General features: G+C 26.8%; 2 protein-coding genes across 4 annotated transcripts; both read right to left on the bottom strand.

Moving 5' to 3' along the window:
- Positions 1–336: 336 nt before the first annotated feature.
- On the bottom strand, positions 337–13,911 carry LOC136968719 (endothelin-converting enzyme homolog). The gene is made up of 22 exons (XM_067262749.1): positions 13,633–13,911; positions 10,169–10,237; positions 9,650–9,768; positions 8,543–8,584; positions 8,289–8,429; positions 8,135–8,221; positions 6,700–6,905; positions 6,476–6,625; positions 6,314–6,397; positions 6,082–6,233; positions 5,838–6,009; positions 5,237–5,353; positions 4,873–4,950; positions 4,690–4,793; positions 4,534–4,610; positions 4,098–4,149; positions 3,417–3,484; positions 3,043–3,170; positions 2,860–2,925; positions 2,445–2,549; positions 522–598; positions 337–445 (listed from the first exon to the last, which is right to left on the bottom strand). Exons 1-22 carry the CDS (start codon positions 13,656–13,658, stop codon positions 346–348), a joined length of 2,220 nt encoding a protein of 739 aa, XP_067118850.1. The 5' UTR covers positions 13,659–13,911; the 3' UTR covers positions 337–345.
- A 2,100-nt stretch (positions 13,912–16,011) lies between these two features.
- LOC136968728 (neprilysin-1-like) lies at positions 16,012–24,872 on the bottom strand. 3 transcript variants are annotated; one of them, XM_067262759.1, is made up of 22 exons: positions 24,713–24,872; positions 22,624–22,703; positions 22,426–22,535; positions 21,145–21,198; positions 20,906–21,058; positions 20,751–20,837; positions 20,449–20,657; positions 20,211–20,360; positions 20,045–20,131; positions 19,813–19,961; positions 19,468–19,678; positions 19,279–19,377; positions 19,126–19,203; positions 18,748–18,851; positions 18,590–18,660; positions 17,934–17,985; positions 17,772–17,839; positions 17,563–17,693; positions 16,723–16,788; positions 16,532–16,630; positions 16,375–16,454; positions 16,012–16,297 (listed from the first exon to the last, which is right to left on the bottom strand). In XM_067262759.1, the coding sequence occupies exons 2-22, from the start codon at positions 22,677–22,679 to the stop codon at positions 16,198–16,200; spliced, it is 2,214 nt and encodes a 737-aa protein (XP_067118860.1). In that variant the 5' UTR covers positions 22,680–22,703; positions 24,713–24,872; the 3' UTR covers positions 16,012–16,197. The 3 variants fall into 3 exon arrangements, with proteins under 3 accessions (XP_067118860.1, XP_067118868.1, XP_067118865.1); XM_067262767.1 differs by lacking the exon at positions 24,713–24,872 and adding an exon at positions 22,777–23,080 and having other exon boundaries at positions 22,624–22,696; XM_067262764.1 differs by lacking the exon at positions 24,713–24,872 and adding an exon at positions 22,795–23,079.
- Positions 24,873–26,230: the final 1,358 nt, after the last annotated feature.

Below are 26,230 nucleotides of genomic sequence, written 5' to 3'. Positions count from 1 at the left end.
CCACTCTGTCGTTTTGTAGAATCGATTCTTCAACCAGTGGCCGTGTTCAGAGGTTGTTCACAAAAATTCATTTTTTATATAGCCTAATAGTAATTGAAATTTTTATAACTCACAACACAGTACACTATATAAAGATTTTAAGATACTTTAATAATTAATAAAATAACATAAAAACAATTTAAAAGACATTTAAAATATTTAATTTCGTAAAAACGGATTTAAAGAAATAAATATATTTAAAATTAAAAATTGATTATAATCGATAGTATTTTTGTCTTGTCAAATACATCGGCAATAAATATAGAAACGACTTCATCAATCAATAATAAAAATTAATTGATTAAATCACCACAGAACACATTTATTGGCAAGATTCATGGGCTTATTACTGTCACACTTAAATGCTTCAGAAAATTCTTTCGTGTTTGATAATGGCCCTAGGACCCTGAAAATTAAAAAATTGTATTCATAAAATTAATAATTATTTTCATAATTTAATTATTTTAGTACTCTTAATATACCTGAACTTGTTCGGACAGTGCTCATCGGTGTTAACTTTATATTTTAATTCTTCATCTAAACTTGCATCGCAGAATAACTGCAAAAACACTTTAACTTTTTTAAATTCTGTTATATTATTATTCTATAAGATGTACTTATTAATAAACGTAAAGCCTTCAAACATAATATACAATATAAAATTAAATAAAATTATTTTAAACGCTCGACTTCTTACTTTTACTTTCTCAAATCAATTGCTATTTAGATAACTTTATGCTGATTAAACTTTAAAAGTTTATATATATATATATATTAGGATTTACATATGTGTACACACGTAATTTTTTTCTTTATTACAAATAATAATAATCTATTAACCGTGTAGGGGAAATACTTACAAAATGACATAGGCAACATAATTCGAATTTGGCGGTCTCAAGCGAGCAAGTGAACACCACACCACGTTATCCGAGCGGCTTTTTCTAACCTGTCAAAACGTGAACGCATTCCTCTCATTCGCCCGGGTGTCATGGCCGACGACAAGCGTTGATACGTTACGAGTTTTTTTCCTTGCAACAAGTTTTTTGTATAGATGGTACGTTTTTCACTATTTTATCTATTTGTGTAGCATCTATTTCAACCCACAAGAATTTGTTGTTTCACTTAAATAACTTTTTCCATTAAAAATATCATCTTTGTATTTATTTTATAATTTTGTTTTTTATAACGTTATATGGACAAAACGACATACATAGGCAACGGACATAATGACATGGGTATGTCATTTAGTCCATGAGAGCTGAGTCAAGGAACTTACCTTAACCTCTTAACGTTTTATTAATTATAAAAAATGGCTTCCAAAAATAATCTTTCATTATTGTTTAAAAGATTGAAGATTGGAGGTGTCTTCCAGCAAATTTTAATTTGCTGGAAGACACTTCCAATGAGCAACGTCATCAGCAAACAAGTCCTGGTCCAGTTTCCATAGCTGGGCCATCTAAACAGCAGCAAGATTATTCATTTTCGCTTCCTGTATCCAACATTCTTTAGATTTCTGCAACTACACAACCTCATTATCAGCTACAGAGATCCCGTGACGTCACACCTAACGACAATAATACAGCTAAAATAACAGCACCTACCGAACAACAAGCCGATAATTCATCTCTGGTTCCATCAGCAAACACTGAGCAAGGACTTTTTTAACTCATTCAATTCAATATCAATCATCTGCTGCTACTAAAGAACATTCATCGTCCTGTACTCTTGCTGTGTCTATTGAGGAGATTTCTCCAGTCCCAAATGACGTTTTATAAGTGGTCAAAGACTCGACAAACTTCTTTAGTTTTAACTTCTACTCTTAATACGAAACCAATTAAATGAAAAAATGAGCCCAAAGCTCCGCCAGAGAAAAGGAGACCAAACGTTACTAAATCGTTACTTGAAGAAGACAGTGAAGAAAAAAATTTTCCTGAAAACTCTCAAGATGATGAAGAGGACTGTCCTTGCATATGTTGCAATGATCTTTTCTCTCGATCTAAGCCTGGAGAAGACTGGTTACGATGCTTAAATTGTTTGCGTTGGGCTCACGCTTCTTGCGCTGACGTTTCTAAAAGAACCAAGCGTTTTATTTGTGTACTTTGTCAGTAATTTTATGGTTTTTACGTGTATGTCATTTTGTCCTTACGTAATGTGCCATTTTGTCCACATGCTATGGACAAAATGGATTTTGGCTGATCTCAATTAAACTAACAATATTTTTTTTCTATTATTTTTATATTATAAAAGTTTATTATATTTCGTAGGTAAAGAACCATAGATGATTGGTGTAGAATATGACAGTGCTGTGATTTACCAATAAAGAGTTATGAACCTAAAGTAAAACCATATGTCATTTTGTACGTATTTCCCCTACTTTATATAAAACTCCACGATATACTCACACTTGCATATGATATAAAAAACATTTGTTCTGGAGTATAATTTTCAAAACCTATTAAAGTATGAGTATTTGATGTTTTATTGTTATTTATATATTCTTTATATGCCTGTAATAAGAAAACATAATTTAATTTTAAGAAATATTTCTTAAATAAATAGAAATTTCTAATATAAAGTTAATTTATGATTTTCTACTTCAACAAAATACATGCTAATGTATACTAGTGTGAAAAATTTATTATAAAAACAGTAAAAATTTAATATAAATTTAGTTTATATTCTTATTTTCATATTATTGTTGGCAAATGTATCATGCAAAATCTGCTTATATATCTTTCTTAAATTTGATATATTTTTATCTTTTCAACCTAAATATAATTTAAATTAAATTAAAATTTTAATTAAACAATTGCTAACCAAATAAGCATGCCTCAAACCTCCGTTGTCTGCCATATTTTCATTTATTGTTTTCTTTCCGTTAATCTGCAATTAAATAACAATATATATCATAACCATTTTCTATTATATTTATTTAAGTATATTATATTATAAAAATAATAAAATTCTTATTAATAAAAACTATACTTTACAATAATTTACCTTAACTGCACTTAATATTTCATATGATCCATATTGATTTATCAGACACTGCATCCTTTCAATATACTCTTTATTTGAATTTTCTGACCATAGATTCATCACGTTTCCAATGCTGCTCCTTGTAACTTCTAAAGATTTTTAAATATAATTTTCAAGAGTTATATACAAAATATAGAATTAATTGAGAGATAATTCATAATTAAATTTCATTTTATTGTAAATGTATTCAGCTATTTTGAATAGAAATTGCTTCAAAATGAAGGGGAAAATCTCAAAATTGACAAAACTTATCGACAATTTAAAGTAGTAGATATGATCTTTCATATAAAAATAATTACTGTAAAAATTGAAAATTTATTAATGATAAAACATACCTCGTCTATCAAGAGAATGAACAATTTCATGTGCTAGGATAAATCCATATCTTGCAAAATTCACATATCTAGGAATAAAATAATAATAATAATAATAATAAGCAAAGTAATTTATAATCAAATTAATAAATAGCTTAATACGGAACATTTGTAAGTAACTAATGCTTAGATTTTTGTGTCGGTACATTCGATTTCTGCTCAGCTTTCATTTATTTAATACAAAGATTACAAGACTATTCATTTTTATAAATCACTATAACCTTGTTCTCCGAATATAAACAAAATTATACAAAAATTCTGAGTTCTATTCGACTAAAACATTAATTCTTAAAACATTTATGGACAACACTGAAACAAGAGCTACGAAAAGTCATGAAAATACTTGAAAAGTTTAGAGAAAACATCAAACACAGTCTACTGTACAGAATATATTATAAAGAAACTAATAACAATACCAGTGCATTATATTTATATTTTGATTTTAAGCTAAATGATTCACAATTTAAAACGATCGAGTCTTAGACAAAGACATTGTTTGCTTATGCTTAAGATAGGCACCGGATCCATAGGAAAGATTGAAGTTTTTCTTCTTTTACTGTGTAATAGATGGAGGAAATAAAGTTCTTTCGTAGTATTAATATAATTTAATATCAAAATATTTTAAAAAATTTATTTACTTACGCAGGATAATTGACGTTCAACATAAAATCAAGTTGAAAAAACTGAGTAATAACTGAAAAATGCGAATAGAAAATATTGAAATAATACTAAAAATATATGAACCAGAAATATATATATATATATATATATATATATATATATATATATTCTCCATTTGTAAAGGATTAAAATATATAAGTTTGACTTATTTAAAAAGATCGGTTAATGTAACCCTTGGTGCCAAGATGGCGGCTCGTCTCTGATTCCAGTAAGGAAACGGTGGGACACACGTTCTAAAATAACCCAACCTATTCTAATAATTTGGTTGCTAATAATTATGGTAATTTATTAGAATAGGTTAAGTTAGGTTAGAACGTGTGTCTCACTGTTTCCTTGCTGGAATCAGAGACGAGCCGCCATCTTGGCACCAAGGGTTACATTAACAAAAAAATCTTACCAACTTTATTCTGATGTGATACATAACGTGGAGAAATTCCCGTTGCTGAAATTCTGCTGTAAGTATCCGTTTCCCATCTATCAAGATAGACTTTTCTTATTATTCCTAATATTACTTTTAAATCTGTACACCAAAATATTTTATAACATTCCTTACGCTTCTCTGTTATTATGTTTGGATAGAGTTTCGAGAATTTTTCGGTAATGAAATTTCTCTAAATTAATTATGTTTTCATAAGGATTCGAAGTCATAATTGGCAACTAATAATGAATATCATAAAATAAAATAAGATTTATTTAAATTTTAATAATATCTACACAATAATTATTTAATACTCACGTCTTTATAATATTGAATAAACGTGTCTGTATTTTCAATAAATTCGGGAAATCTTGTTGTTATTATCATTTTTTTAATCTAAAAAGATATATTAATAGACATTATTAATTTTATAAATGCCTTTCTACTCGATGAAATAACGTGTAGGAATAAATTGCCGAAATTGAATTGGATAAGGCAATGCTACACATGGGTAACCTACCAAGAGGAGTACCTTTCGATAGAAGTTTCTATAAGAAACTGGTTCCTATTTAGGTATCATACACGTAAAAAAAATCCCGAAATAATCTACTGTTGGGCACGAACCCACGACAAACTAATGTTCGGGCTTGAATAATTAAAAATTAAAATATACAAAACTCACCTTATCATCAATTACTCTTTTCGTTTCGGCATCCAACCAAGATTTATTACTCAACGAATGAGACATGAATTCCTTTATGTGATCAGTAATTTCGCTAGTAAAATTTATTTTCTGTAACTAAAAAAAATGAAAATATTAAATTGAATATAAATACATATAATTTGTTACATACAATTTACTTCAAACAGAAATTATTAATCCCTCACACAAGAACGTAATTCATATTAAATGTGATACTCGAAGGCATACTCTTCAGTTCAACGATGGAAGATAGTTATTTATTTTCATGAACTGTTAGCTCTTGCTTCTCAAGAAATTCTCATAAAAAAAATCCCTAGAAGTATTTTATTACACCAGATATTAAGAGTTTAATCAAGTCTCTGATGGATATACCTTGTAATATACTTCTTATGTAAATACAACAAAAAATTTGATAGATTTTAGACAAAAATAAGCCTTTTTCTTATATATTTTTAGAAATAAATACGTGTAACATGATTTTTGTCAGAAAATAGCAATTTTAGTGCAGTTGTTAATAAATTTTCTCCACAAGAATTGTATTTCCTTAAAGAAATTCATAAAAAGACAAGGTTGCACTTACTTGAGTTTTCTTGTGATGATAATATAAGTAGTCCAGAGCATAACCAAATGAACTGCTTAATTTCTCCATTAAATTTATTGTAGAAGAAATAACTTTCCCCGTTTCATTCGAAATTAAAATGGTATCTGCGAATTTCTCGGTCAACGTAACACAAAGATAATTTGCTAATTGTCTAGAAATATTTAATTAAATAACTTCTAATCTTTATTAATATAAATACCGAATTCCATTGAATTGATTCTACCTTTTAGAAATTATCCTCTTATAAATTTTCTTAATAAACTTCGATAAGAATGTTTTCCCCACTAACAGAATTTCTGTATTAGAAGTCACTTTTAATTTTGTAGGTAGATGAATATCTTCGAAAATAATCTGAATTAATCGTTCCCAATTAACCTGAGTATAATAATAATTATTATTATTACTAATTATCTCAACGTTAAAACAGTTAATATAATTAAAAACTATATAAATACTTCTGGTATAAACTCCTCTAATTTCTCAATAGTCATAAACTCAGTTTCTTTTTCATCCATCATTACATCACTGGCTGCACTTTCCTTGCGTAAATAAAATTGTTTTATTAATTAATTAATGAAGCAATATAATTATTAATAATCTGGAATTTAGAAACTCACATCTAGTAATAGTTCTTTATCAATTTCGTCAATTTCTTTTAGTAGTTCTTCGAAATTTTCCTGTGTTAAGTCAGCGAGGAAAGGCAAATATGTCGTTCGTAATGCACGGTTTTTTTCATTATTTTCTGGTGTTAGAAACGTTCTCATGATCTAAAACAAAATAAACGATTATTCATTTTACATCCCAATAAAAACTAATAACTTTTATTTAAAAATAAATTTACTGTAATAATATTTCTTTTTGTATTTCTTCTGTCCGGATTGACGGAAATTGAAAATATTGGCGTATGAGCACCCATTTTCATGGCTTTGGCATAACTTTCTTCCCAGTTATAAATATATTCTCTCCAATTTTCGTCAATTATTGAACATCCTCCCAATTTATAAATAAGTATTTTTATCCATTCGAGATCCTTTTCTTTTACATATTCTGAAATAAATCGAATAATATATTTAAGAAACAGTGTTATAATTTATATAAATCTGTTTTTATAAACTTTGACTTTACACTATTAATCCAATTTTATTTTATAAATTCGTCCAGCCATATTATTTTAACCTGTGCCATCTTCTTCAGTGCTTCTTTTAGTTTCATTTATGCTAATTACTTTACAAACACGACTGTAAAACTCAAAGATAGCAATGTGGCTATTTTACCTTTGCGAAAAATAACATGAAGTGATCGCGTATGGGGGGCCCTATTGCATGCTTTTTCTTGTTTTAAATAATAACCTTTCGGTTAATGTTACCTATGGTTCCAAAATGGCGGCTCGTCTCTGATTCCAGCAAATAGAAGAAAGGAAACAGTGGAGACGCACCTTCTAACCTAACCTAACCTATTCTAATAATTTTGTTGGAAATAATTATGGTAATTTATTAGAATAGGTTGGGTTAGGTTATAACGTGCGTCCCCACTGTTTCCTTTCTTCTATTTGCTGGAATCAGAGACGAGCCGCCATTTTGGAACCATAGGTAACATTAACCAAACTTTCCTTGGTCTGTCTTACGTATTTCGTTAATTTCTTGTATCAATAACATATCGTTCATTGTTATCACAATCTTCTTCTCTTTCCATTTCATCCTCTTTCTAGTTTCTCCTTTAATTTTCTTCCATCCTCTCTTCAATTTCATTCTAATTCTTTTAATAGTCTTTGTTGAAATCGTAACTATTTTTACTTGTTTCGTTAATTTTATTTATTTAGGCCTATATTTTTGGCTTTTTCGCATAAGGATAGGAACTTATACTTGCACCTTGCTTGGCTCCATTGAGTTCATTCATCTTTTTCAATCTCCACTCACTGTAATGCAATATTAGAAGCACCAAAATCTAATTCACATACAAAATCGAAAACATTTCCTTTTTTCTCTATATTTTGTCTTAATTTTGGTACGTAGTTTTTATTAATTCTTTTATTAAAATATTGAAAATTATACTTCAGAAACTCATTTGTATAAGTATAAGTAAATATTATTCTTTATAAATTTCCTTTGAGTGAGTGTTTTTCTTAAGGTACAATACAATACAATCCATACAATCCATACAATCCATACAATACAATCCATACAATCCAATACAGTACATACAATCAAATCTCATCTGACTATATATAATTTTAACATATTATAATAGTAATATGATATAATCAATGAAATACTTACGATAACTAGTGTAACTGTTATACACAATGAAGAATTGTTTAAGGGGATTTGGTAAGTTCGGAATAATCCAAGCGTCGTCGATAATATCTGATTAATTAATAATGAATTATTAAATTGTGTTTTTTTAATCTGTAAGGAAGAAAATGATATTTACCTTTTAGATTTTTTATAAAATCGCTTCTAATTTCACTAATTTTATCATTTCTATTAGCATTAGTGTATTTTCCACACGCAAACGTATAAAAATCTTCACAAGGATCTACAGATTCGTTGATTCCCCTCTTTAAATCTAATGCTAAAAAAAAAATGCACATTTTAAAATTTAAGTATAAGACCTGAATCATAAGACGTAGATTGTAAAATTTGGCAGTTTTATTAGAATAGATTATTATTATTATTTAATTTTACCTGCTTCTAAACAGCTGATAGACCTGCAGACTTCATTCTTTTCTGTAAACAATGTTAAAATTTAGTTATTTTTTTAATACAAAAATTGTATTAGGATCTCTAGGATTAAAATTCTTCAATTAAATTTCATTAAACTATTATCCTTTATAGTATTTAATAAAAAATTTGAAAATTAATTAATACACTAAATAGATCTGACGATAGAGAGGAATATCATTAATATATATACATTAATGTGTTTTATTTTATTATACAAAGCAGTAAAAATCTTTGGCATAATCCGATAATATCACTATACCCATAAATATCAATAGATAGTTTACATTATTTTCACCAGATGTTATCAACGTTTCTGACTCGAAAATAAACCCAAACAATAATTATAATTATCGTTCAATGCGAGGAAATTAATACATTGTAAATACATATTTGTTGACGTTTAAACTACTTAACTTTACTTAACGAAGTATTCATGACTGACGTCATAGTGTCGTTAAATTAGAGTCCAATTTGTGAATGGCATTCTTGGTTTATATATTTAGAGCGACGACTACGATAAAGGTTTATTTAACGCAGGATTATTCTTTTAAAACATAAATACAAACGTTACAAATATACGTACAGACACACATACAAACATTTATATACATACCACATATTATTTCTCTCTGTTTTTGCAAAATAACTCCTGGTAATTGCGGTTTATATTTTTTGTGGGGCCCTTATTGGTTAATGTTACCCTAGGTATACAAAATGGCGGCTCGTCTCCGATTCCAGCAATCAGAAGACAGGGAACAGTGGGGACGCACGTTCTAACCTGTCTTCTGATTGCTGGAATCGGAGACGAGCCGCCATTTTGTATACCTAGGGTAACATTAATCCAATTATTTAAGTAAACGTTTATTAAATAAACAAAGAGAAACGTTCACAGAAGAAACATATTGTATATCACTATTTCTCTGTATACATAAAAACAAAGCAATTATTAAGAATATATGCAAGCGTACATATGTGTACGTATATGTGTATAATTTTGATTTTTTTACGGCTTTATAGACTTAGTAAGTATGGCATTTTTTTTTTATAAAAAATAAAATAAAGACTTACCTGGCCTATATGAGACGATAATTATCAGAGCTATTAAAGCCGACGCAAATAATAATACAAGTATTATAATTACAGTCACAATCTTTTTGCCTGTCCATGTATTGGAAACACCTAAAAACCTATTATTATATAAATTTCGTAAGATATTTAACATAAGATTATACTTCATGCCGTAACATATTTTTATTTATTTCCGTTATAAAACAATACACCCCCGTATTTCCTTTTATATTAAAATATGACATCTACTCTTTACATTTCTATATGAATTTATTATTTAAATTCCCGCTTACAAGTCGACGTCGTAAAACGAGCCTTTCCTTTGTAAGTTAGTGTTATGAAACAAACTGGGATTGTCTTCCTAGAAACCATTTTAATTATATATAATAATTTAATATACTTATTTGAACTTATGAGTATTACAGCAACATAAGTTCGAATAAGTATTTATAAGTTCCTCGTTAGTTAGAATAAGGATTTGTATTGTTTAATGTTGTTTAATACTGATTAATCACTTACCTTGAAATTAAAAAATAATGTTTCTCGACTTTCATCTCCGCATTTTTCCAATCATAATCAACATTAGAGCTAAATAATAATTTTATACATTATAATACGAAATTAAATTTTCTTATAATTTATTTTAATTATAATTAGGAATCAGATTAAAATCAGAATAAACTTCTTTTCTAATTGTCATAAAAAAAATAGATGCAAACGTAATTAAATTTCTTGCTTTATATTCTATTTTTTAATTAAATATTAAGGTTAAAGAAAGTAATCTTTTCCTTATGAAATATTTTCTTCTTTAATTTCCTTTATTTATAATTAAATTTAATTATAATTAAGTTTCTTGTTTACGATAATCTGCATTCAACTTGCAATAAACTAAACATAAGAATACTGTATGTAATTAATTTTGCCATTGTCAATAAACGTAATTAAATGTCTATTTTTAGGAATTTCCAAAATAATTTTGGAAATTGTCACTTACGATTAATCCTACGTAATAATTGATTTTACCAATTAACTTGTTTAAAGGTAGTCAGGAATGATAATAAAGGTAAAGTTTAAGCTACTTGACCTCCCCTTAATAACATGCTGACATAATGTTTTCTTATAATAGATTATTATATTTTAAATAGCACACAGAAACACCACTAAGTGAAATACTTATTGGTGACGTAATAATTATATTTTGGTTAATTAATAATTAAGCTCGGTCGTTGACGTAGCGATGAAATCACTTCGAAGAAACTCGTTTCGTCATTGAACACGTGTGCGGTTTTACGAACAGGTTTGACAATTGTTGCAACAATCATTTCGCTTCTAATGCCGATCCAACGGGTGTGATTTTATATAAGTGACGTCATAAATAGCATTGTCAAAATATATTTTCTATTAAGATGAATGCGGATGATATTATGACAAGATAATAAAATTACGGCTTGTTTGGAACCATCTATTATGGTTTATTTTGGCAGAAAGCTTAATTTTGACCATATCGACCCCATTGGGAATACCTAGCATCGAGATAATGGGCATGCTAAGCTCGATAAGCGATTTTGGGCACTGTTAGATTTCGGACCAGATGATTAGAACGAGCAAAACGAGTTTAAGATTTGGGTTTCAATCGAATCCTTCAGTATAAAGCCGAGTTTATGAGTACATAGCAACACACGAAATGATAATACAGTATTCATATCTAACACAAAGGAAAATATATAAATTTATTCGTAATAGAAATATTTTAATAGAATAGGGGCCATTGTAATTTGTCCGAATTACTTTCAATTAGATTAATTGTGAAACTTAATGTCGTATTTATTAATTACAAGATGATCTGTGTTGTACTGTACAGTACGTTTGTTTCAATTTCTTACTTCATTTTTTTATTTTACAATATACTTTATGTAATGTAAAATACCTTTTTTTTTAAATAAAATGGTAGCTTATTCGAGGTTTTTTTTCTGTGTGGGTCGATATCAAACAAACAGTTTATTAGTCTCATTCACAGTCACTAGCGTGAAATGTGTTGAATGGTAGCAGATATTAGCTGAAAAAACAAGTTGTGTAACGGAGACGTTGCCAAAATTCCAAAAAATATCAGTTTTCTACGAAGCATCATATCTTAATTACTGACGATTATAAAACAAACGGAACATTACAAATGCCACCTGTGTACTATTGAAAAACTTAATAACTGCAGTATTAAATTGCAATATTTTCTTACGTCTTACTAACGATTTTTATTATTTTTTTAATTTTTTCATTTATAGATTAGATTACCGTAAATAATATGTGTCGTTTATAAAAAAAAGGTTTTAAATAAAAATATAAGGAAAGCGCCGAGAAACGTTGAAGTTGGTCGTAGTCAAGGGCGGAGTCATTAGTATTATTACTCGTAACATGATGAGTAGAGCAATAAGCTTAGTATTAGTATTAATAAAGTTATTCAGATGCAAAATAAGTAATATTTTAGTTGCTTAAAAGTTAAATCAGGAGGAAATTTTCTAAAATATTTATTTATTTATTGGAACAAATGTTACGATTACTTTTACTATGATTAATATCTGATGTCGATAATTACTTATTATAAAAACACGAAACATGATAAATATGAACTAATTTTTGTAATTAAATATCAAGATTAAAAATTTAGATTATGATATATCTTTCCTTCTCATGGCAAATAAAAACATTACATATAAGACACAAAACATTTCAAGCTGTTGAAGGTGAAAATTAATCATTCCGGGAAGAAAAAGATGTATCAAGGTTAAGCATTAAATAAAAAGAGTAGTGTTAAAAACAATCATTTTTCCCCTGTATTATAAAGTTTATATCATATGTTAATATATAAAAAAAGTCATTTTTCATATTAATTTAAGCTGATGAAAGGGTTAAAGATGTATCATTTATATGTATAAAAAATTAGTAAACATTCTTTATTATCAGATAAAATATTAATGATAATGAATATTAGTTTAATACGTATCTAAGCACGTATAAATAATATTCATTATTCTGTTATTAATTTTATTAATTAAATGTTAAATAAATGCAATTTTATTTCTCGTTAATTATTTTTAAGATTTTTACTTGTAATAAATCATACACACAATTCATAAGATAAAGAAATTACTTCAAAAATAACAATATATTCTATCATTAATATTAATATCAGTAATTAATATCTCATTTATCATCTTAAAAGAAAAACGAGATACAAAATACATTCTGACAGTGTGATGACACTTTCATATAACTGTTTCGTTGTGTTATAATTAAATAAGAGTTAATGTTACCTATGGTTCCAAGATGGCAGCTCGTCTCTGATTCCAGCAAATAGAAGAAGGGAAACAAGGGGACGCACGTTCTAACCTAACCTATTCTAATAAATTACCATAATTATTACCAACAAAATTATTAGAATAGGTTAGGTTAGGTTAGAAGTTTCCTTGCTGGAATCAGATGAGCCGCCATCTTGGAACCATAGGTAACATTAATCTAAATAAGTAAAATACTGAATGTATTTTTAGTAGATTTAATAAAAATATTCAATGTGTGTAATAAATTATACAATTATTTTTCTCTCTTTCAATGTATTATATACAGTAACTAGTTTTGAATTATTGGTATAAATGAAATGAACTTGTAATTTTAATATTAAAATTTAAGATTTTAAATATTTAAAATTATAATTTTAAAGATGTTTATTAAATAGAAAACATTCTAAAATATATATAAGTATAATTAATAATTTTGTTTTTTGAAATATAATCCTCAAAGTTTGGATATAAAAGAAAACAGCCATATTAAAACGATGATTAATGTTAAGTGATGAATATAATCTCCCTAACTTATATAATTTTTTTATACGTAATAGCCTACTTTTTCTTTTTATTAAAAATATAAATATTATATTAAAAATTAAGTTTAAAGTTTATACGAATAAAGTAAGATAACTTTGTTTAACTTACGGCTTTAGCTTCGACTCCATTATCATTTGGCTATTTTGGATGCTAAAAAATGTAAACTTGAACAACAATTTATCCACTAATTGACCGGAAAGAATTACATTTTAACTAGCACCATCTGTCTACTAAAATATGTAATACTTAGTCGTAAACAATGTAAACAAAATAATTGTTTTAATACGCGATCGAAATGTGCTACAATGACTAAATTTTCCATCATTTTACGAACGTAACTTTTGATTTTAACAATGCAAAATTTTAACGTAGGACAGTTGTATATTAGATAATAAAGTGAATTAAGAATGGCTTAATGTAGGCGTAGTTTTATACGAGATAATCGGTGTTCTGCGAAACAAGTGCGGTCACATCTTCAAGGTTATAAACCTAATTCGTAAATCTATACGTTAGTCGAGTGTTATATAAAACTGATAATTTATTATTTAAAATTGAAAGAAGAGTGTAAATATTTTAATAAACACAGTATAAAAGTACAGATAACGCATTAAGCAAATGAAATCAATCTCATTGTAATTGTAAGGTATTTTTTTTATAAAATATTGGGTAAGACGTATTTATATTTACATAACTAGACGAAATATATTTGCATGTATGCAAAATTTATGTGGTAAGTTGATATCCTTATTATTAACTGTATAAGAAGAGTTTCTGCAATTTAATAATGGACTTTCGTACAGTTGTTAGAGAGCGATTCTGCCTCAAAAAAATTAAGCTATTCTTTTAATAGTACTTTATCTAAATTCAAAATGTAGATCACATTAAAAGACTTCCACCAATAAACCTAATGAGTACTAACTTTTAGTGTTTTATATATTTATACTCTCTGCCAAAAATGGTCTTTTTTATACTAAAATAATCGGTTGATGGATAAGGCAACGAAATATATAAACGATCTTTCAAGAGATCCCTCCCGGAGGGATTTTCTCCGAAAAACTGGCCCACATATATTCACGTGAAGAGAACACGGAAAACTTTACTTCAGTGCCAATGGGCAGCCCATTGATGAAGCCCATTGATTTTAGTGGTTTTGTCCACTCGATCACTCTTAGGCTAGAGCTATAAAAAAAGTGTGTACTTTTAAAACACAAGATGTAAAATATAAATTACTTGAAATATGATAGTGTTAGTATGAGATATATAGTAGCATTTGTTGCAAAAATTAAAAAAAAGTGTTATTTTATGAATCTGTTTCTAAAAGAATGAATGCAGATAGTTAAGTCTCGTTTCATATATAAATTAGTTTACTATTTACCTTAAACTCTAAATTTCATTGATAAAATTTATGCCAATTACCTCTTTATGTGTGTGTGTTGAGATTGTTGTATGTTACAAATAGAATTTTAAGAAGAGAGAACATAAAGTTCTCTCTTCTTTAAGAAAAAACACTAAGTCTTCTCTTGTTTTCCCTACTAAAAAAGTACTTAATATTTGTTTAAAAATTTATAGATTTATCAATAAGTACAGTACATAAATGCTTAAAAAATGTATTATGAATATATTTAAACTATTTATATGTACTGGCACATTACTTATAACCTTGCCATCTGCAGCTAAAAGATTAAAGGGAGGGAGGGGGGAAAAAACTATTTTTAAATCGTTCAAAGAAAGACTATTAAATGCTTACAATATGCAGTTAATGTGTTAAATAGGTCACTAGAGATTTGTGTATTTTTCAGTGTATTTTTAAAGAATATAAAATTACAAATATTAAAAATATACAACAACGAAATATTTATTATTCGAATAAATGCTTAATTTTTACAAAAAAAAATCTATTAATTAAAGTACTTTTAAAATTTAATAAAATAAAATAAAAAATACATTTATCGATTAACAATTTCTTAATATTTTCATAAAATCATATCAATAAAATATATTAATTTTTATAATGAATAATAATAATAACAAATATCAAACAGTATTTATATTTAAATTCCTTTAAACATATTTTATTAATATATAATTGAATATGAAAACATACCATAGAAAATGTAACATATTTATCCACAAAACATTATATGTATGTTACGTTATTAACGACAAATGTTATTTTAATATGTATACAAATACAATAATTCGGACTAGAAAAATAATTTGTATTTGCTTACAAAAATAATATATTTAAAATATTTATTTTATAATTAATAATGTCTTATAAATATTTAAATTTTCTCAAAATAATTGTTTTATATAGATATATATATATATATATTTTACAATTAATTTTACAGTAATATAGAATATCAATTCAAAATTATGTACTTATTTGAATTACGTGTACAGTAGACATAGATATTTTTGAAAAATAATATAATATCTTTAATAAATTTCAAATTTAACAAAGGTTTTTATCAGTATTATTTTAATACTATAATACAAAAATAAAGGTTTTCTTTTGCAACAAACATAAAGAAATGGCAGTGAATATTCGTATACAAAATACACTAAATGAATATTTGTTATAAGTATATATAAATTAAATGAATATGGAACAACATTTCAAATTTTTCCTGATTTTTTTTTTTTTTTCTTTTTTCTGGTGTCAAATTTTCACCAAATGATGCATTTATTTTTAGGATTCATTTTAGATCCTGATTTGCACTTGAAAACTTCAGAAAATTCTTTCATATTGGCTAAACTACCAATTACCCTAAAAGTTAAAATTGAAGTATAATATATTAGTGTTATATTATAAAAGAGAACACACGATTATAACGTAATTTTTACCTGAATTGATCAGCAGTATGGCTATCGTCTGCATGACTAGTGGCTAATAAGGACGGTGGATGAATACTGCTACACCATGACTGAAAGAAAAAACATTTTATCACGATAACTATTGAATTAAAAATTTTTAAAGTATATTATTTAATTAGAATGTTACCTCGGCGAATGCTACAAAAAACAATTGCTCGGGACTGTACTTTTCTAAACCTGGAAGTCTTTTCTCTTTACCGTGATCTTTCACCCATTTTTGGTAACCCTGGTTTTATAAAATTATAAGAATATATAAAATTTTTGTATAGTACAATTAATAATTTATTTTATTTCGGTATTTAAATCAGATACAATTACCAGATAAGCCTGACGTAGCCCACCGTTATCGGCAATGTTTTCTGATAAAGTTTGCTTTCCATCGACCTAATAGGTAAGAAAACAATTTAAAATTTATCTAAATTCGAAAGTAACATGATGTTGACATCATTATGTTATATTCCAGTATATTTTATGTGGAATTGTTCTTTTGTAAAAACAACGGAAGCGTATGATCTGCATGGATGCTATTGAAAAGGATGGTTGCTTTTATATCTTCTATACACTTCTAGAGATAAGTGGTGAATTATATAACAAAACTATTTGATAAAATTAATATAAAATTAACCAATAATTAGAAATAAATTGATGATTTTTAACTTAATAAACAGTTATTGTTTTTTTCTATCACGTTACCTAGCAGTAACATTATGTATTTATAGAGTTATAGAGAAAAGCATGTAGAGAATATTTTTATTAAAATGTTTTATTCTACTAAATATAATGAATGATTTAAGATAGCTTTCTCTTGTTTAAGATAGTAAATAATCATCTAATACACAGTAATTTCAAGTGTGTATAATTACTAATCTTTTACAATTGATATATACAATATCCTCGCATCAGTAACTATTTTATAACTATACTATAATTTGAATAAGATTTATTTTTGTAATTTTACAATGCTTTTATAAGATAACTACTTTATTTCAAAATATTATGCTTAAAAAATGAATATATAACCAGCTATTTATAAGGGTTGATAAAGGAATAATTAGCCAAAAGAAACAGCATGGCTGGTTGCCCAATTTGGTTATTTATTTATCCACTTTTATATATTAAAATTAATTATTAAAAATGTCTGATAAAAGGTAAACTTACAGTTATATCCAATCCTTCGTATCGATAGGAATTATATTGGTCTACAAAACATTTCGATCTTTTCTTAAATTCTGTCTTCGATTTATCTGTCCACCAATTTTTCAAATTTCCATATTTATCTCTTAAACTTCCTAATGGTATTAAAATATATTATATATAAATATCTTTATAAGCAGTACAATAACTGAAATAAATTCAAAAACAAATACCTGATTCATCAAGACCGTGAGTCATTTCGTGGCCATAAATAAGACCCATTCCACCGAAATTCATGTAACTAAAAAAAAAAAATGAAAAATTTATTATTTTATTCACTCGAAAGTATTTAAAAATCTTAAAATAGCTTTAGAAATTTTTAAATCAATATTTACTTAGGTCGATCGGCATGATAGTAAGGTAGTTGTTGAATACCAGCAGGAATTACTGAAAACATTAATTATTTCTATAAATATTTGTGATTGCGATAGATAAAACTGTCACTAGACATAGATAAATTCCACATAAATTAATATATATATATATTTTTTTCGAATTTCTTAAAGTTTTACGGTATTTTCAAAGCAGTGTCCTGTTAAACAGATGGCTAAATATGACCTTCGCTTTATTTTCAGAGCGATAAAAAACAGAAAAGATAACATTGCTTGAATAGTTTATGTTACTAAAACAGCATAATACTGTTTCGCAGGAAACGTAGATAAATCTATTGAAATGTATTTCTCTCGTAAAATTTACGATGCTACATTTATAAGAACTCGTATATAAAAAAAATAACTGTTTACACTATTAAATGTTAAGAAGAAATCCTTGAAAATCTTATACTTTTTCTCAGTTTATAAATAATTTGAATACCGATAGATTTATTTAATTAATATGCAGCATACTATAATGATTAAGAAAGTCATTCTTGCATGATTTTCTGTGCAATTTAAACGGTAAAATTTATTTAAATGTATTTTAAAATAGAAATATTTAGAAGTAGAGTATTAAGAGATTTTAATAATCTTTAACGATATAATATAAAACCTACCAACAATGTTAAAGTCTGGTACGTAAAATGCATTAACTTGTGATCCTCCCATTTCGGAAAATCGCGGCCACCTAAAATAGTAATTATTTATTCGAGTGTTATAGAATAAAATTTTAAAAAATAGAAATTTTTATATGTAATTTAAAGGTAAAATTTACTTGTATCTATCATTTTTCCTTCCGCGAAATTGAACGAGTTTTTTAATGTCGAATTGTTTTATGTTTAACGCATTTTCGAAAGCATTGGACGTCATTTTAGGAAGCTAAAAATTAAAAGTAATAAATAAAAGAATTAATTTATTTTAAAAAGTTTTAAATAACTTTTATTATTCATGCTTTTTCGGGTTGGGAGTGATGTGGGAACATCACTCCCAACTTGATAAGGATAATGGACACCACGCCACATACAGTGTTTTCACACATACATTATGTTTAAATACTACATTTGATTATGCTTATTCAGTTTTGTAACGGAGATTCAAAATGATTTATAATTATTTATAAATTTTTTAATAAATAAAAAGAACCGACACTTACGTCTTCAAAATACTTTTCTAATTCTTTTACGTCTTGAGTCCATGGTGGTAGACTTACGAATGCAACCATATTATTCAACTATTTCGAAAATATCTTTAAATTTGAAACTATTTCGAAAGACTGTTGTATTTACATTCATTTATTTCCACTTACTTTATCTTGGACAGCATTTTTTGTCGGTTCATCTAACCATGTCGATTGAGCTACCATTTCTTCCATCGCTTTCACCATATAATCGATTAATTCTTTGTCCTGGCGTAAAAATTTACTTAAATCTCTTATTGTAAAACTTAATTTTTTTTCCTTCTTTTACTAAACAATGAAAGACATAAGCTAGCTTACAATTGTTTTTTCTTTTCTGTAGTTTCCATAAAGATAATCTAAAACAGGACTGGCTGTTTTCGTTAAGTAGGTTTTGCATTGAGACCATTTCATTTCGCTACTCGAAGCGGTAGTTTTTCGTTTTAATTTAATGTTAACACCATTTTGTGGAACAAAATGGAAAGTCAGCAATTCGTTGAGAAACGTAGCACCACCATAATTCAATAACATTCTGAAATATAAAACATTTTTAATTTAAAATAATGGGATTGTTCTTTACATAGCAATGCTCTTTGGGCATTGCCATGTAAAGAGTTGATAAAATGTCACAAAACATTCAGAAGAAATTACTTAAAATGTATTAACCTTTCTGTAATTTTTTTGCTTTCAAAAAGCTCTATAATCGTCTGAATGTAACTTTTACCACGTAAGAATACTTTATCATTTTCGGTGATTTCATCACCTGGCTTTAAATAATCTCCGAATAAATCCGTGAGAAAATCCAACCAATCTACCTAAATGATTTATTTTTTAAAAAGAAGTAAATAAAATCATTTTATATTTAAAATTATCGTCATTATATCTAATTTTTACATACTTCAGGATATAATAGATTTAATTCTTCGATCGTCACCACTGCATATTCTTCCGGATCGTCCATTAATTCCGGGTATGGGCGTGATAACTGTGTATAATTTAATAAATTATTCTTAAAGTTTAATTTGCTTATTAAATTATTATTATTTTGTAGGGACATTTCTTACATTAGTAACTTTTTCTTTCAACCAAAATATATCATCGATATCTCTTAAGATGGAAACATTATTCGGATGACTTTGGAAGGCAGTTGAAATTTGATATAATGTTTCTCTTTCCAGTTCTGGTAATTCCGATTCTAAAGCAGGTTGAGAAATCTGTAAGCATACATTATAACTATAAATTTGTCATGTAATAATCTTTAATTAATAATAATAATTCTGTTGAAATGCAATAACGACTTACATGTATTATATTTTCACTAGTGTCTAGCGGATTAGCAAAGACACTTATCGATAAAGGAAAGTCAATTATGTACGTTTTGTACTGTTTCTGATATAATTCTGTCCAATCCGCAGTTAATGATCTACGGTAATTTTTATCAATTAAAGGAAAACCTCCGGCTTGATGACTTTTATTTCTTATCCAAGCCATGTTTTCGGTATCTAAACCTTCTGCAGATTATAATATTAACTATTGATTATTTTATTTCAATAATTCTTACTTAATACAAAGATAAAATTCTAATATTTTAATATTTTTTTTACCATAATCCACGCAAGTTTCAAAGGCTTTAATGATTTTTTTTACACTTATGGGTAAATCATCTTTCTCTTTTGCTAATTTAAAAATTTCTGCAAAAATTTATAATGATGTTATAACATTAAAATAATTGTAATAAATATATTAAATAAAATAAAACCTTTAAAATCTTTCTCCAGTTTGTCGCTTGCCATCTGCAACGTTCTTGTTCCGTGTCCTTCCATGTGTTCCGATATCCATTTACCACAACTAAACTCGTAAAAATCTTCGCAAGGATCAGCAGAAGTATTCATTGAATTCAATAAAAAGTTGGCTAACAAAATACACAAAATTTCTTTAATTATATAATTTTTTGTTTAAAAAAAAAATTTAAAATACGCGCTTTATTAAAAAAGTTACCTGATTTTACACAGGAAGGATCTGTACAAATTTCTTCCATTTTGGACTTCCTCCCTTGAATAATAAATTATAACTCACGTTATATATTATATAAAATACTTATCAAATATATAAACAATAATTATATATTATATGAGCAGTTTTCAAGATAAGACAGCTGCGATGGTGTAAGATACAAAAAAGAAAATGCAGTGTGTTACAAACAGTAAGTTGCCTGTTAAAATTTTAACGTGGATAAGTCTCACATCTTGAAGTCTTGATGCGGTTCTCGTGATTTTTTAATGGATAATTTGGGTCGACATATCGTTTTCAAGTCTTTTTATCTATGTAAACTCCACTCTGAGTTGGTGTAGACATAATTAGTACTACACTCGATTTAGTACGAATTTCAGAACTGTGGCGCTAAATCGAAGTTTGTATTTATTATTTACAATAAATTACATACTAATAATTATAAACTCTCACATGTCTTCAGTAGAATGCACTACTTATCCACCTTACATCCTATTAACAGCCAAGGATTAAGTAGTAGAATTAGAGATTAACTAATTATCACTTATGGTACGTTTTATTAATTACTTTTTAATTCAAATTCTTGATCTTTGATTGTGAATTTTCGAAAATCAGAGGTTTCGAACATCATCTAAATTGATAAAACAGAAGCTAATGTTATCATCCATTTGATCCTGAAAACCTCGCAAGAAATGTTCAGTTTTCTGTTTGTTTTTAAAAAATATGTCAATAATTTATCACTTAAAAATTTCGGTTAACGTTACCTATGGTTCCAAGATGGCGGCTCGTTTCTGATTCCAGCAAATAGAGGAAGGGAAACAGTGGGGACGCACGTTCTAACCTAACCTAACCTATTCTAATAAATTACTATAATTATTACCAAAAATATTATTAGAATAAGTTAGGTTAGGTTAGAACGTGCGTCCCCACTGTTTCCTTGCTGGAATCAGGCAAGCCGCCATCTTGGAACCATAGGTAACATTAGCATCAAGTGCAGATTGATTGTGTGGGTTTAGCACTATGAATTCAATTAACACGAAAAATTCCAAACAAATAAACAACTGTGAATTTATTTTTAATGCTTAACTGGAATTGAAACAATTGTTATTGATAATTTTGTTATTTGAGAAACTTATTTTTTTATTATTATTTTCAAGCTTGAAAGTTCCGTAAACGTTAAAACTTTGAAAACTACTACTGTTTATACTACTATTAAATTAATATTAGAAATAAATAAAATAAATTTAAAAATCAATTAAACACTCTTACCTAAAGTAGCAAGTAGAATTAGAGCAATTATGAGACCGCAAATTAAAATAGCAAGAACGATAACAGCTATACGTAATTTTTTTTCTCTATCTGTATTTTTCTCCGTATGTCTATTATATATATTATATATATATAAACAATTACATATACCAATTATTGATTTTATATACACAAAATACTTCTTCCAAAACTACTTACGTAACTTTACTTCCATTAGCTTCGACATCACGCATAGGATACGAACCTGCACTCATCTTTTTTATCACAGTTACTTTTATCTAAAAAATATTTTTGGTATAAAATAATTATTTACATAAGCAAATTATATAAAATAAAGAAAATTAATAACACAAGAGTATTATTACAAACTTCTTTATCCTGGCTGAAACGAAATATAAATTGTTACAAATTTCACCGTATTCGATTACCACGCATTACATAATTCCATGTGTAAATTTAATATTCCCTTAAACATATTTTACATTCCTCATACATCTCCTCAACGTTATAAAAATAGTAAAGCGTATCTGCTGTCAATCCCAACAGTTTTGCATTACAGATGTAAAAAGAAAAAATAACTTAACAGGGCTAAACCCATTTATATTTTATATCTAGGGGCTTAAAATTGTTACCTTTTTATAACAGTTAATAAAATAAACCATCTGTTTACATATACATTTAAAAATGTCAATAAAAATTCCATTAATAAGCGAATGTTCTTCTTCACATCCTCTAACGACGTTTACAACTTAAACAATTCGAAAATTCGCGTTGTATTAGTTAATTACGTGTTATATTCCTTTGTATTTTAATAAACACTTTAAAATATTTCAATAATTTGATAAATATTAACAGAAACATCTACTCTAAACTAGGATATTAATGTTTTATCTTTATAACACGTTGTAAACTACAGATATACTTCGATAATTTTGTAAAGCCGTGAAAGTATTGATAATCATTCTTTTCTAATAAGAAAAAAGAACGAAATTTTATATTTACGTTACTGCATTAACTGGAAAACATCCTTACTTCTTAACTGACTCCAGATATTTGCTGTCCTTAAAACACTCGATGTTATATTTAGAATCGTGATGCCCTCCCTGTTCATGCTTATCTATGCGACACATACACACATATTCACTTTCTTGAAAGTGTTTTACTTTTTTTATATTCATTTTTCCTCCCTTTAACCTTCAATTCGGCGATGTAATTTCTTAATAAAGTTACTCATTTCGTTTCTATTAATTTCTAATCGGTTAACACTACAATATCCTTCAATCTAATCGATTTAAATTCAGTGTTATTATTTTAATTGCCGATGCTTTCGATAAAAAAATATATATGTGTGTGTGTTTCTATTGGTTATAAATATTTTGTAATATAGAAATAAATTTTAAATTATTCGTCACTTCGAAGTACAGTAGATGTACTTCGAAGGAACACTCCTCCAATTCTTTAAAAAAAATTAAAAATGATTTAATTACCATTTTTTTTCTATATAACATTCAAGGTCTAAGTCATTTGACAATTAAAATTATCTAATTGGTATTTTTATAAAGGCCTGCGCGACGTATAATTTAATAAAGAAATTTAAAATATTTTACTTTATTCCTCTCGCGTAAACGTTTAAAACTGTTTCCCGCAAAATTATTTTAAACACGTGAAAATAAACATTTCAATGGCATCTGATAAATTTCAAGTGAATAAAAAATAAATAAATGAATAATTAAAATAATAATTAAATGCATTATTAATCATTGGCTATTCTGTAAAATAGTAGCAATCAAGGGCAAAGTAAATTTAATTACATAAAGCACCAAACAAAGAATTTTATTAATGAGATTTGATAATTTTAATTCAATGTTTTATACAAAAATATTCCTTTATTATTCTGTTAAATGTAAGGAAGAGCGAAATTAATATCAATTTATAAAATATTAAATGTAATTAATACTTAAAATTCATTTTAAACAGGTCGAAATATGTTATTATAATCAACTTTTTTCTATTTTATGATAAAAAATTTATCACAGTTTGAAATAAATATTAATGATTTCGTAGATAATTTTATAAATATTATTTTACTAACTATTTTAAAAACGACTAAATAATTTAATTAAATTACTATAAAGTGATTTTAAAATATTACACAGGAGCTTATTCAAAAATAATATAAAAACACACATTGATAAATACAGTAAAGTACACATAGTTCTATTAAAAATATTTAACTAGCAACTAGTAAATTTATCAAGATAGAAATATATTATGATTGATATCTTACCTCCTACTAGAATGAGGATTAGAGAGTGTTATTCTAATATATCTATTCGCAGAAAGTAGTTGATACTGTACATGTGACACGTGATATCTGTCCAGATGACTTCGTCACCCTATACACTTTTAATTGTCGGTTTGTTCTACCCATCCAATCAACTCCTCTGCTGGATATAAAGATAAAAAATATATACTGTATATATATATATATTTACTCACACATACTTTTCTTACATTGTCATTTAAATACCGAATAGAATGTGTTTATTATTACTTTATAGATTTTCAACTAAAACTAATTAGTCCTATTTAACTAACAGTAAGTGACCACACGTATAATGATGATATTCCAATTTGGAATGATCAGCTACCGGAACAAATGTAACGCTATTAAAGATGATGATAATGTCCTTGGTATGTGCGACAGAAGTACTTTTAACTGTTACTTAATACGTGTTTAATATATGGACAGCGTAAAATATTCCTAGTAAAGTCTTAAAAATTAATTATCACGTTAAATGTGTATATTAATTACACAGAATGTGTGTGTGTGTGTGTTTTTTTTTCTTTGTATATTTAGCTACTTTGTCTAGTTTGTTAAACGAATGGTTACAATTAATTTTAAAGTTAATTGTGTCCATTTTCTTTATCTTCGTTTCGTTATTAACTTTATTAATTTATTACTGCGAGCAAACGACCTTTTGATTTCTCAAATAGGTGACATCACCCGAAATGATTTCATAAATAATTCCAAGTTAAATAATAAATTTTATTTCAGGATGAGTTTTATTACACTACTTCCAGTGTTTATTATATTGCGCTCTCTTCCGTTATATTATTAAAAGTTTTTAAAAACTTTTTATATCAACTTAGCACCAATCGTTACATTACTCTATATAATTTATAAACAATAGAAATTACTTATAAGCTATACACTTAGGTTAAAAAATTTGCCCCCTCAGAATTTGACAATAATAGACAGAATTTGACTCTCGATATCGGCAAATTCTGCTGAATAATAGACAAAAATCACCCTAAGTATAATAATTCAGAATTAAGAGAAATACAGAAAGAAGAGGAAGAGTGGAAAGGAAGAATGGGAAATAGAGACAGCCTTCTTGATTAGAACTATTGATATCAGCCATAGGTATCAGTAATTTCAACGCTCCTCAATGGTAAATAAGTACGTATTTGTTTATAATATCACGTTAGAATGTGGCCAAATTTATTAATAGTTTGATGTAAATATTGTATAATAAAAATTCGATAGGAAATTTTTAGAAAATTTTTCATATTTGAAATAATTATTTTTAATTACAATAAATGATTCAGCATATCTACTAAGAAAATGAATGCCTTTGGAATATAAGAAATGTTTAATTAAATATACTTAAAAAAAAAATATATTATTTATTAAGAAGTAAGAAGTATAATTGCCGCATTGTATGAAGGCATGGATTTTACTAATTAGTTACAGCTATGTCAGAGATTAATACCATAACCACAACGAAAACAGTGCTAACCA

The sequence above is a fragment of the Centruroides vittatus genome, unplaced genomic scaffold (genome assembly GCF_030686945.1).
Source record: "Centruroides vittatus isolate TY-2023 unplaced genomic scaffold, ASM3068694v2 contig_1033, whole genome shotgun sequence".
Taxonomy (NCBI): Eukaryota; Metazoa; Arthropoda; class Arachnida; order Scorpiones; family Buthidae; genus Centruroides; species Centruroides vittatus.
This window is presented reverse-complemented; position numbering and strand designations above follow the sequence as displayed.